We start from the raw sequence: 13,811 nt of genomic DNA, 5'->3' as shown, positions 1-13,811 counted from the left end.
TGACAGCCTCATTTTATAGAAATATCTAATCCTCTGTTTCATGCTTGACTCTAACCCAACTATCACACTTGAATAAACATGATAGATACAAGCTGTGGGCGAATATTTTCAGATATGCTGGAAATAACAAAAAGAGCTTGTCTCCAATTAACAGTCGACTGAAATGTTGAAATAAAACAAAATGTGGAATCAGAATGAGTACGATAAAAAGTAGTCATCTCTTGCAATCCTGTCATGTATTAACAAAAAAACCCCACATGTTCATTTGAACAAAAATCCATTTAACAGCACTGAACAGTTGTCCTTTATTAATACTAATAAATATTATTAATAGATGTATGAGATTGTGATTGCAGGAATCCTAAAGGGAAAGCGATGCCTCGCCTGTTTTTAGGTTGTCAAAATCACATTGGCACATGTCATGCTGAACCATAACAATGCAACTTCATCAATCAAGGAGATTTCTTTTTCTTTCTTTCTTTCTTTTTTAATCATTTTTACATAATGTTTTGAGAGATTTTCTTGTTGGAATGTAGTGGTTTGCTATCATACTAACATGCTGAATCTTGAAGTATTGACATATTCCCCAACAAGACCTTCTAAGTTTGTGTGTTTGTTGTTGTTGTTTTTTTTTTTTTCAATTTTAAGCATAACTAATTTAGTAAATGAGGAGGCTCGAGAATATTCTTGCACCCAGAGGGAGAACATGAAGAGCACATTTAAACTCCTCACATAAACTCACAGCCTTCTTGCTGTGAGGCAAGAGAACTACTGGTCTCCTGTGCAACGTTTGTCAGTCCATCAAAGGACAAACATAGAAAAGAACATTGTTATGATTCATTCACCCATTTATCTATTCAGTCATTCTTTCATTTATCTATTCATCCATGCATTCATTGCTGGAGAAGGATCACATGGTAAGGGACTAAACAGTATTTTGGGGAAGGAGTGGTGATGAACTTCTCATTATAATGTATTTGTTTTGTTCCCATCTTGAATGATTCACTGAAGAAAGAAATCTTGGTATTGAAATGACATCTGAATATAAGCATTTATAAACAACAACATGATGACTAACTGAAGGAATTATCTGTACATAGTAATAAAAGCGTGAGTTTTTTTTTCCCCCCCAACACTTTGACCAAATTCTCAGTTGTAAAAAGAGCTTTTCACAAGTCTTTAAAATCTAAACTGGAATAATTATTTTTTTCACAATACATTTTTTCCACAGATTATCTATTCATTAGAATATCTATTGCTACCATTGCATATAATTAAAGTGTTAAATCAAATATTTCCAAACAAACATATCATGAGATGAAGTGATAATTCACAATAATGTGAGAGTAAACATCTTCATAGCAAATAGCAACATAAATAATCTGTACCATCACCAAAAATTTGAGTCCCTCATAATCCAGTGTGAATCACATTGATGCAAAAACTCAGTTTAGAATTGTGTATTTAACTTGTATAATTTCAATTCATATCTACCACGGGATTAAAAACAATCACTACCAAACTGCATTGTCTTTTCTTTCTTTTCTTTTTTTTCAGTTAATCTCAAATGTGACGGTAAACCAGTATTGGAAAGGTGAAGTTGGTCTTACCCTTTTCTTTGGTTCAGCGGATTCCTCGGTGAAGTTCATCTTAGGAGCTGCCGTGAAATGTTTGTATGAACCGTTTATAATCCGGTTCAGATGAGGTACTGATTGGAGCCTGCTGCTGTAAGGTGCAGCATATGACTACAGCTTCAGGCTGAAAAAGCTGATTAACTCTTTAAACAACAATCTTCTACATAGCTGAGGATTGCCCTTGGGAAATAGACTGACTATTGACCCAGATACAGAAATAAAATTCCCTCCTTGTTATGTTCATAACACCTTAAGCTTACAGAGAATGTATTTTGAAGCATTAGTCTGAATTTATCAGAAAATATGACAATACGCTGTGTGGAGCCATTTGAAATTCTACTACAATAAAAATAGCAATTGTAAATTGTAACAGTTTATTTGTTTGATGTCGTGCCATCTTGAGCTAAATGAAAGTACAACAATGTAGTTACACAGACAAGAAAAATTGTCCATTTGAAAGTGATATTTATAAGACAGTAGACAAGAAAAAAAAGAAAATATGACAAATCTACATGAATGTATTTATTTGTCTACGGTCTTCTGATAATGTGTGAGGTCTGACGTATATATTAATGATTAAACCAGCCAGTGCTTTAGTGAAAGGTTCAATAAAAGCCTGCACAAAGTACAACAAAAGTCTTCAATGATTAACTGTTTAAAAATGAAAGGATTAAACACTTTGCTGCACACAATCCATCCATTTTCGATATTGCTTTAAACAGTTGATCCCAGCTCACTAAATATGGACACCGGCAGGATACCATGGACAGATCACCACTCCATCACAAGCCAGGAGTCAGACAGTCACATAGCAACGTACTTTTTAGAGTTATCGGCTGTGGGTGGAAACCACATCTGCACTTAAGAAAAAGACCTCTGAGGGAGAAAATGCTGACCACTGCAGCGTTGAGTGTCCCCTACTGCACACCGAAAACATTTAATCCTCCCTAAAAACTCCAGAGAATTTCTCATGGCATGACTCCAGCTGGAAAGTGGAAATCCTCCCAGTACAGAATTGAGACAAAGCAAGCCTGCCTTTGATGGTACCGTAAAACCTGTTGAGTTAGTTAAACCTCAACCAGCTCAAGGAACAAGCTTCCTTAAAACATTTAGATTCATGAACTCAAACAAAACAATTGCTAATTCATCATTTCTAAAAGTCTCGGGCTACAAGATGGCCTGCTTTCACTTAACCGAGGCATCTAGCCACGATGGAGTCAATAAACTACTTACTGTATAATAATTAAATATATATATATGGTGTAGTTTGCATCCTTTATGTGCATGTTGACGTTTCGGCCGCAGGTCGGCGCTTCTTCCGCACGGCTTCGAGTTGGTGCAACCGTGAAATCCTTCCCCCGGGGATTTAAGCGAAAGCAGAGGGGCGGTTGGAGCGTGTGTGTGTGTATATAGTGTGTGTGTGTCTGTATGTGTTCATAATGTCGGGCAGAAAGGCCCGGTCTGTTGCAAACCCTCTGGAGTCTGCGATCACCACCCCGAGTGAGAGGATCCTGAAGGAGTGCCACAGCCTGTACGTGGACAGCGACCACGGTAAATACACGTTCCTACCCCCCCCGGGTCAACCTCACAGCAGGTAGGACCCGAGAGCTCGAGAGCTCGGACCAACGGATGTGCCTCTGACGTAACTAAGCTGTGTGCAGGCTCTGGGATAAAGTTTTTACAGTGTGATTGTGAGGGTGAAATGCATCTGGTTGAGAGTGCGAAGTCGGGATGAGCCCGCTGCAGCTGTCGGTCTGTGTCAGACGGGCTGACATTGAACACCGGAGGGGGGGGGGGGGGAGGGGTCGTGCAGCAGCAGCAGCCCCCCCCCGTAGGGCAGAGCGTAACTGACAGTTTGAAGAAAAACACACTGAGCCGCATTCATAGTCCCCATGAGGGGAAACCTCCTGCACAGTGCAGCACAGTTTACAGGCTGATTCACCGCTGCTGAAACACAAAGGCGTATCAGCCTGGTTTTCTGGACCGGACACTGTCTCGTGAGAGCTACTTCAGAACCACTCTGCTCACTCAGCCACATACACGCTTCCACACTTTTGCATTTTGAAGAAATGCACATTCCAGTCTAGTCTTCTGATTAAGGTGTGGCATACCAAGATGCTGATTTAGACAAGCGGGATTGTTGACCAGTTGTGTCTTTAAGCTGGCCACAATAAAATGTGCAGTTTTAGCACACAAGCACAATGCCAAAGATCCTCTTTGAAAGATGTAAGAAGAAGAATGTCCACACATTGACACGTGGACATCAAATTAATCACACCAATGGACCACCACGCTTGGTATTTGGAATACTTCTTTCAGTGCAAACAATACTGACCGAGTTCACAGGAGAAAAAAGATTGTCACTTTAAATTCCAATAACTGTGTGTGTGTTTTTTTTTGTTTTGTTTTGTTTTTGTTTTTTCTCAGGCCTGGTGAAGATTGCTGGCAGCCTGGGACTCCGGCTCCTGCCTCCCAGAAAGAAGATCATAGTGATGATAATGGGTAACCACTCAGCAGGAAAGAGCTCGTTCATTAACTGGTAATTACCAGTATACTTCACTGTTTATGTTTTTCACCAGCGTCATGCCGAGCTGCCTGATCATCACGCCAGGCTTCATGAGCAAAAGAGTTTGCATATAGGCAAAAACACATTTGGAGAATTTACATTTCTCTTTTTTTTTGTAAGGTTTTTGTTTGAAGGCAGGTCAGCAATTTATTGTAGCTCAGACACATAAAAGCAATTTAAGATGTTTCTGTGAATAATTTTGTCGAGATGGAGGCAGATAATCGGCTGTTGCGCCCCCTGGAGGGAGCACTCAATAGTTCTATTGGTTATAGAGTGTTTATAATGGTTCAATAATAGGTTTGTACTTGTAATTTCTGGTTCTGATAAGTTGGTTTAAACGTTATTAAATATACTGAGGTCTGTTTATATATGAAGATTATTAAAATAAAGGCATTGATAGTACAAAGAATGTAAACAGTTAATCAAGTCAAACATCATAAGTTTTGAATTTGTTTTTATGTAAGACACTTGTTCTATCACCATTGTTTTGTATCTGGAGCTGCTGTTAGTTTAGATTGATCTGTAACTTTTACACTGTAGCATATCTAGATTGGTTCAATGATTCAGACATATTCACAGTAAATATTTTTTTAATCTTATAAATATTTTTCGTGTTTTCACAGCTGTTGTTGCTTTCCCCATGGGAACTGTTTGATGTGATTGAATTAGAGTTTGCACAACCTTTTATCTCTTATCACTTTTTTCTATTTTGAGATTTTGGGATGACTTGTATTAAGGATTTCTAAAGCTATTTGACCAGACCTATGTCATAAAGTGTCTCAGAGTGAGAGTATTTATTATTTAATTTGTGATGTGAAGAAGTTCTGTGTAAAAACAAGCTGTTCAATTCAAGTGCTGCATCATCGCACCTCAGTTGATCTTCTGATGCACCAAGCAATTTTGTTTTGGTTATACGATCCAATAAGTGACTTTGAAATCTAAAAAGAAAATCATGTAGTCTTGGGTCTGAATATGTTGTAAGCACATGGTGCCTATTTCTCTCATTGTAGGTATGCAGAGGAGCACATACAGAAAACAGGCGTGGCCATTGAGACGCAGGGATTTACATTCATCACAAGTGGTCGTAAAAGAGAATCACTGACGGTAAGAACAGCAAGACGCCGCGCTGCAAAGAGATTTTATCTTAAAGGTGGAGCAGAATGAATGGGAAGCAGGTGGAAGGTGCTTCCTCGGTCGGTGGTAATTTCTCATTCTGTATGGTGCTCCTCTGAGCAGCTGTGTTGTGTCTAACCACTACACACACACACACACACACACACACACACACACACACACACACACACACACACACACACACACACACACGCACACACACCCACACACAGACTTGTGTTTTCGGCACATAAACAGGCTCAGGAGAGACTTGTCTCTCGCTGTCCTCTCATCTTTTCCTTCTGTGTCTGTTCATATCCTGCTGAGGTGAAAGTGATGAAGATGAATAATATATTTGCAGTGCAGGACTGCAGGGTGGAAGGATTATCTCCTCTGTACAGGAAGAGCTCAGGCAGGCATGCAGACTTGCAGCACAGCAGCTGCTGTAAGAACTGAGTGCAAAGTACATTGGAGAGAGAGGGATTTACAGTGTTGTTGGGTGGTAAAAATGCAGATTTGTATTTACCTCATTAGTGTCCCCCCCCCCCCCCCCCCCCCATTTCTTATTTCTGTCTTGTCAATTCTTGCTCAGGGGAATGCAACTCTACATCTCTACCCTCACTTTCGACCAATCCTTGAGTTTAAAGGTAAGAGTTTAGTTTTCCTGTTTCCATCAAAGAACTATCATTGGTTTCTGAAAAGTGTATTTGTACTAATACGGTTGGCAAAAGTGAATGATAGTACCACTTTTACAAACAAAACTTCACTGGTGTATGCATTCTTCATTTAAATGAAAGCTCCCCGAAGTAATTGTCATCTGTAGTTCTCAGCTATTCATGCAGATATTCAACTGTTGTGCATGTCAGTGCTGCAGCAATGCAGGCTCATGAATATTTCAGCAGAGAAATTTAGGTAATGCTGTGCAACAAGAGAAATGCAATGGGTTCTATTTATTGATGAAAAGAAATGGTGAAATGTGCCGGAGCAGCAGGGGGATGCAGCGTTGGTCCAGCAGCAGTGCAGAAACGGGGAGCAGGAGATGAATGTAATCATGAACTGCAGACAGCGATTGGCGCTTTTGAGGTTGAAGATAATTCTCTGTTGTGAGGCGCAGGAATATTTTCTTCTGGAGCCTGATAAACAAATGTCACAAACTCGTTTGAAGCTCAAGAAAAGGTCTTTTGCCATTTTAGCCAAAGCAGAATTAATTTAAAACTCCTCTCGCCTCAGGTTATTTGAAATGCTGGTGGTCATGACGTATTTTTGTATTTGTGATTATAAGCGATTTAGTATGTGTCGCATGACTTGAGTTGAGTTGTTTTATCTTGATGACTCAACACTGACTCATCAACCTGGATGGATCTGTGGATATGAACGAAGCAGAATCCCGCTATCTTTTCACGATATGTCTGTCAGATATAGAGACACTGACCGTAAATCTATTATTAGTGATATATTCTTTTAAGAAATCGCTTTCAGATCTGCGTGTCAGCTGTGGTACAGCGGCCGTGTGTACGTGTGTGTGTGTTGACAGGCAGTTTGGAGGGAGTGAGGGTTCACTGGGTGCGGACTGGAGCGCTCACAGTATGGCGTATGAGTCACACGCCCCATCGACAGCAGTGCAGTGTAGTCAGGAGGAGCTGCTGAGAAATGTCACAGCCATTAGAGACGGCACAGCCCAGACACCAGCAGCAACGGCAACAGCTCCGCTCCGCAGGCCCGATGCACGGCTCAGCGCCAGCAATCTGCCGCTGGAATACAAGCTGGTGTTTTTTTTTTTTTTTTTTATTATAACTTCATCGGAGCCTCTGGAATTACATTAAATATGGCATCTGTTTACCTGTGCTGCCACGACTGAGGATGACTCATCAGAAAAGCCCAATACATCCGTATGAGGAAGCAACCCTTGTTTTGTTTTTTGTTTTCTTCTTTTGGAAAGTGCTTGGAAATACTTTTTATATTATACAGTTAAAGGATTTGTCTGAAACTTGTCAACCTGTTGTGGAGAGTTTAGATGACACGTTGCATGGGGATGCACAGTTTCTGTCTCAGGTCAAATGTGTTAATGGTCAAATGTATTAATGACGGGTAGCAAATGTGTCTGCTTTTGTTTTTTTGTTTTTAATTTGCAAATTTTTTTATTAGATGTGTTTGCATCATGTCTGATTTGACGCCTTCATTCCAAGAAGGTTTTGTAATCGATTTAGTTGATGCAACATGTTTTGTTGCCTTTGAACCCTTTTTCTTGTGCACATCTCCTGCATGAACCTGTTAGTTTCAGTCACTTTAGTTCATTGGTGAGGGCCTCATTTACGTTATTTCTTTGAAAGTACAGTCTTCTGATCAACTCGCTTATCACGTCTGTCAGATGCGTGCACGCGTACCTTTTGCAGTACGAATTAGCGTCCTTCTTGAGATCTGACAAGAAGCTGCTCGATAATATCTGCACACGTTGTTTCAGATGTCTTTGGCACGGTAGGGCTTCATTTACACTTTGGAGAGGTGTGATAGAGGGTACATGTATTGATATTGTTGCCATGCTGATGTAAGGGAAACATAAGAGAATGAATACTAATGTGCAGCAGCAGAGCCGCTCGCTGCACCACAAGGATGTGATTTGTGTTTGCTGTTAACACCTGCCTCCCCGTGTGAAACAGCCTCGCTGTTGGTCCAGGCTGCAGCGCATGTTTGCGAGGAGGCAGGATGGGGGAGGTGGGCTCACCTTGTCAATAGTAGTGGCATGTCTCAGTAGTGATCCTGTTTGAGGGGGGGGGTTGTCGTAACCTCCCAGTGCGTTGCCTCACAGTCGTTCTTCACTGGCTAGCTTTATGTCCCACGCCCCACGCTAAAGCTGCCAGTTGAAGAGCTGTTGTGTGTAACCATGACAACAGACGTCTTTGTAGTGGACAGTGAGACCATTGTGATCTTAAGCATGTTTCCTTTGTTAAAACTGTAATTTCCCGGTGTTCTTGTGAGGTGCTGATTGGTGCGTCGTCAGTAATTACGCCGACTAAGTCAGATTACTAATCCTGCATCCATGGGTGTTTATCTAAATAATATAGATAGGATGTTTAAAAAAATAAAATAAAATCTAAACCTTGAAGTACAAAAAGTTGATTTCTCAGTTTTTGATGTACCTGCCTTAGGTTCGCAGGTATCGACTGCACTGCGGCTTGTACAAGCACATACAGTCACGAGAGGCGGTGGCGATCTGCAGAGACTCAACTTTTTTGAACACGGCCTTTGTTCCTGTGGAGTCATCTAGAAGAAAGCACTCGTGCACAAAGAGTTTCTGTGCTTCCCAGGTGTCTTGGACTACCTGACTGCTGAGATCTCCACCTCCAAGCAGAAGAAGTTCAGCCTCGTGACCTTCGTGGACACCCCTGGTTTGGTGGACGGCGACATGGTTTACCCTTTTGATGTCAACAGCGCCATCACCTGGTTGGGTAGGTCTATAATAATCACATCATTCCGTGACCATATAGAGAACGTAACCTGTCTGCAGACTGCGTGGCATGGGTGTGTCAGAGTGAAGAAGGTGACCTCAAAGAATGCCTATAACTTCAACAACTATAATCACTATGTGATTTGTGAAGGCAGAGTGGTGATGGGACTCCACATCTTTGTGTGATTACACTAATCCAGCTATCCATGATGCTACACACCACCCCACAAAGTATCCAAGACCAGCTGGGGTTATTAAAACTATTGCAAGCATGGATCCAAGACAGCAGAACCAGCTGATTGGCTGGAGATGTGATTGAAAGCGTCAGTGAAAAAGTAACTGTCGTAGTGCGGTGTGTGTAATGGAGCATATTTGAATTGGGCGGGAAAAAATTGCTTTATCGCAAGAAATCATCTGAAATGAATTCAATATTTCTTGTCTATTTAGCTGCTTTATGAAGTGACCTGTTAGAGAACCTATTGAAATATTAAGCATGCTTAAAACTGATAAGAAACTAGACAGGGGAGTTGTTGGGTATTTGAATGTTCTGCAGGTTGCTGCAGATTGAACTTGCAGCTGTTGCGCGCCTCTGACAAATGTAATTGTATGTGCAGGAGAACAGGCAGACCTCGTATTCGTGTTTTTTGATCCGATGGGCCAAGCGCTGTGCAAACGTACACTCAACATAGTGGAGAAGCTGAGTGAAAAATGTGGAGACAAACTGATGTTCTACCTCAGCAAGGCCGACGAAGCTGGGAGGGAAACAGACAGACAGGTGAGTTTACTTAATATAAAGATGACTTTTTTTTTCCCTGCACTGGATAAAAACAAATCAGGTTAAACCCTTTTCTTTTTTCTTTGTTGTCAGAGAGTGATGATGCAGATTGTTCAGGAACTGTGTCGCCGTCCAGGACTCAATAAATGTGGTTTCGAGATGCCGACAATATACATCCCGAACCCGCAGCGAGTAAGACACCGTTAAACTGTGCACTCAAACTCGACCGTGTTCCTCCCTGTGTTGTTTTACAGCTTGTGGTCACATCTTTATGCTTTCATTCGTAACATGCATTCCATCCAAACTGCTGAATTGGCAACAACCTGGTAGTTAAAAGATGCCCCCAGCAGTGTGGTCTTGCTTCGCTTGTCGTGAGTTTGGAGCAATGATTGTCCTCAGCCGCATTTTCATTTGGGGCCTGGATTTAAAGCTCATGCTGTCCTTGAGTTGAACAACCAGTGATTGATTTTCTTGAATGTAAATCTTTTTTTTTTTTTTGCTGATGGCTTGAACCTGATGATTCCTGCTGAAACATGACCACTGAGGGAGTTATCCACTGGCTGTAAGGGGGGGCTGGGGTGTAAACCTTCGGCTTGGATCAGTTTCCTTGACAATGGCGGGCCCGTCGTGAGTTATCGCTGCGCCATCTTGTGATCTACAACCACCAAGCTCTCCTCTGCGTGGTGGATCTGTGTGTCCCTCCAGACCCTCAATTTATTGTTGCTGAGCAAGTGAAGCCTCTCTTCCTGCTAAGTGCACAAGACTGTCAGTCACAGATCCCTCAGGGCTTGTTGTGGAATTTTCCTGAGCTCTCTGCTTTTGGAATGCACAAGATGCTTGTTTTTTTTGTTTTTTTTTTCCCCGAGGGGGTGGCAGGGGTTATATTCATTTCGGAACAGTTGCATTCACGTGTCTGTTGTGTTGTTTAGCCGAGCAGATGTGTGAACCAGATTGATGGGGTTTGTGAGACCATAGAGAAGACCATCAATCAGGCGGTTCAGAAGACTCTGAATCAGCTGGAGAAAGACTCTGACCTTATTTGTTCAACCATCAAGTCCAAGCTGGAGCAGGACAGGTATAACCTCTTAACACTCACAGTGTGTTACTAAAGCTGAACCCTCTGATGCAAAAAGACAAGAAATATCTAAAGACACAACGTGGATCAGCTGTAGTGTGAATCCATATTCCTGGTTTTGTGCACACAGGGCTGATGTGTCATACAACAAAAGTGTTCGCCTCCACTCGTTCCTGTGTGGGACTCTCGGTGCTGTTCTGCCCATCTTCTTCATCCTCAGTTTTATTGTGAGCTCTTTCTCCAAAGAACAGCTGGACGAGCTGTTGGGTGAAGGTCTGGCTCGGACGATCGTCATTTTCACAGTAAGTTTCGGCAGTGACGTTTTTTTCCCCCCCAACTCGCAAGCAAGAAATAACAAAAAAAACGTTTTGGTAAATTAACATTCATTTGCTGTCTAACGTGTCTCTCAGGGAATAGTGATGTATTTATGGGAATGGATTCCAGAGGATGGACAAGTGGTATTTGTCATCATTTTTGGTGCTTTCTGTTACCTCTTGCTGTTCCTGGCCAAGTATTTTGCAGGGTAAGTGTCGCAAGTCAACAATGAGTTGGTTGAATAATAGAAAATACTGTTTTGCTCAATTGATAAGACACAGCTTTAACCACATTGTACCACCTCAATTCTCACACTATTAGTTTTTATTTGCTTAAATTTACACTTTATAATGTTTTTCACATTATAAGACATTGTTATTAATGACCTTTGGTATAAATCCACAATAACATGTACAACTCTTCTTGGACTAGTTTCATTTATATTTGGAAAGTCTTTATAGTCTGTAACTGTGATAAGTGTTATATTTATGGTTTTGTAGTGAAGCATATATTATCATTTTGATTCGTCTCCATTATGCTTGTGACAAATTCAGTTCTTAAAATGTGTATTTTACTGAAACCTTTAATAATTTCTTTGTTGTGTTTCCATTGTCAGCCAGAGGAATAAAACTCTGACCAAGAAGGAGAAGAGGACAATGGCAGAGTACAGTGATTATATCCAGGATATCGTCAAAACGAAGAAGGTTCGATTTAACCTTGATACTTTTTTTTTTTTTTTAAACAGGTTTTTAAAGTTTATGATGTTTTTATCCATCAGGCTTGTGAATCTCACACCGTTTTGTTTTACAGGCTAAATTGTACGATTGGTACCTGCAGCAGTGTGCAGCAGAATACGACTTCTGATCTCGGGATTCGCCGCAGGCAGTTCAAAGTCGAACATGTTGCCATTATGTTCTTGTGAAACCGGGGATAATCTTTCAGATTAAATTATTTTGGTGATTTGAACGCAGTTAATCATCCTCTAAATGCTTTTTCTCTTCTCAGTGGCACTTTGTAACCTCCTATGCATCAGACATCACTGCCAACCTCTCTAATCTCAGCAGCGGATTTAATTAAAAGTGCCTTTATTATTGTGAACAGGACAAGCTGTGATTGTAGCTGTTATGAAGATAATTTCATAATGTGACTGGATTTTATTTCCCTTGGTTTTTTTTTTTAACACATGGATAAAAAAAAAAAAAGCAAGTACTGACATGTTTATAAATGGACTTAAAGCTGCTTTTACAAGCAAATCTATGTCTCTAAAGTCTGCTCTCGTTCGTCGCGGTCCCAGGTCCCCTGATCTTACTGCACCCTCCAGACTGTCGTCCTACTTGAATGTCTTTTCATACTGTCTGTTAGCAGTAACCACAAGAATCAATGCTCCAAGAGTACCTGGGCATTATAACTGAAAAAAAGCAATAGAGTATTTTTACACTATTAACTCAATGACTGCAAACATCCTTTTACCTCCAAAGAGATTGTAATACTCCTCGTTTTTATCTTCCTAAAAGATGTTTGATATTTTTTTATATATAGACCGTTGTAATGTGATATTTGCATAAACCACAAGACTGGTGGTTTGGGTACTTTGATGCAATAGTGAAGTCAAACCAGTGAGCAGTGAAGTCCCTCACTGCGCTCATCTCATGCGTTTCTTTCTCGTGTCAATCAGCTCTGAACCCTGCATGTGATCCGAACGTGGACTGAAGTCGTAACGCCATATAAAACCCTCACTCCAGTGTTTTAGTGTGTCCCAGGTTAAGACCGGGGAAATCGTGGTCGAAGCTCATCCATTGGAAAGCCCCTAGTGTAGGTTTGTTAGTGCCAATGGTCAACTGGTGAGTTTTTCTTTGTACTTCCCCAGTGCCCGTGTTCACGGAGCGTCTCAGAGTCACTTCACTCCTTTTAATGGTTTTCCACCTTAGGAGCTCTCGTAGGGCTTAAGATGCCTTGTGAATTACTTTTATCTTTGTAAGGTTAAATTCTAAGAAAAAAAATTAAGATTTTTTTAGGAGTGACATCACTAAGAGCTACTTTTAGTCTTCCGATGCTTTGTGAATACGGGCAGATATTTATTGCTGTGGCTGATCTGTTTAGTTTTAGTTTCTTTGTCAGTATTGCTTTGTTATTGATCATTTTCTTTATCAGTTATCTTTTATTCAACTGGATTGGGCATGATTTGATCATACTATACCATCACCATCCCATAATCACTGGCGCCATTTTTAAATAAGCCCTGTAAAATGGCCAGTGTCCATATTTACACTTATTTTTTTAATCTGTTCCAGCTTAAAAAGGGGTTAATGCGTCTTTGTTTTCCAAATGTATGAAAAGCTTCCCCAGGCTGTTGAACACTCATTTAATTTGTTTTGTGTCTCTGTGTGTTAAATTCCTGTCAGATATTACTTTAATTTGGGAGGTGTGGAAGGAAATATCTCACTTGCCCATCTGTGAAACTCTGAATTTCTATTGTGAGAAACCTTGATTCATCTGAATTATCTGAAGATGTTTTAGAAAAGGTTCTGATCTAGGAATGAAATCAGTCTGAAACTGTTTTGTCACTCCATTTGAAAATAAACTTTTTGTATTGACTTTTTTCAGTTATGTCTTTTTGTTGTTGATGAAGTTGTGAATGGGAAAAATGTTACGTACTCAGTGAGTTATTGTTGGAAGAGTTTTATTTCAAAGTTTAGTTATAAAAATGACATTCCAGGCTCTCCTGCAGGAATAACAATGCTTATCTTATTTGCTGTGTTGAGCTAATGTGTACAGGTTCAAATATTTTGGGATATTCCAAACATCAGGAGATAATCAAATCTGCTTCATACTTTCAAATGCACTGCAAGCATTTCTAAAGAAAAATGGGAAAACCAGTGAAATTAAAA

The 13,811-nt window shown here is 40.5% G+C and overlaps 1 protein-coding gene across 1 annotated transcript; it reads left to right on the top strand.

Annotated features, from left to right (window-relative positions):
* The first annotated feature begins 3,027 nt into the window (after positions 1 to 3,027).
* Positions 3,028 to 13,517, top strand: LOC308132286 (uncharacterized protein). The gene is made up of 12 exons (XM_080499316.1): positions 3,028 to 3,185; positions 4,062 to 4,173; positions 5,211 to 5,304; positions 5,906 to 5,960; positions 8,619 to 8,759; positions 9,373 to 9,533; positions 9,627 to 9,725; positions 10,463 to 10,608; positions 10,739 to 10,910; positions 11,019 to 11,131; positions 11,540 to 11,627; positions 11,734 to 13,517. The coding sequence occupies exons 1-12, from the start codon at positions 3,074 to 3,076 to the stop codon at positions 11,785 to 11,787; spliced, it is 1,347 nt and encodes a 448-aa protein (XP_080355442.1). The 5' UTR covers positions 3,028 to 3,073; the 3' UTR covers positions 11,788 to 13,517.
* Positions 13,518 to 13,811: the final 294 nt, after the last annotated feature.

This window comes from Blennius ocellaris, assembly GCF_963422515.1.
Source record: "Blennius ocellaris genome assembly, chromosome: 7".
Lineage (NCBI taxonomy): Eukaryota > Metazoa > Chordata > Actinopteri > Blenniiformes > Blenniidae > Blennius > Blennius ocellaris.
Note: the sequence above shows the minus strand (reverse complement) of the source record. Positions and strands in the feature narration are given on the sequence as shown.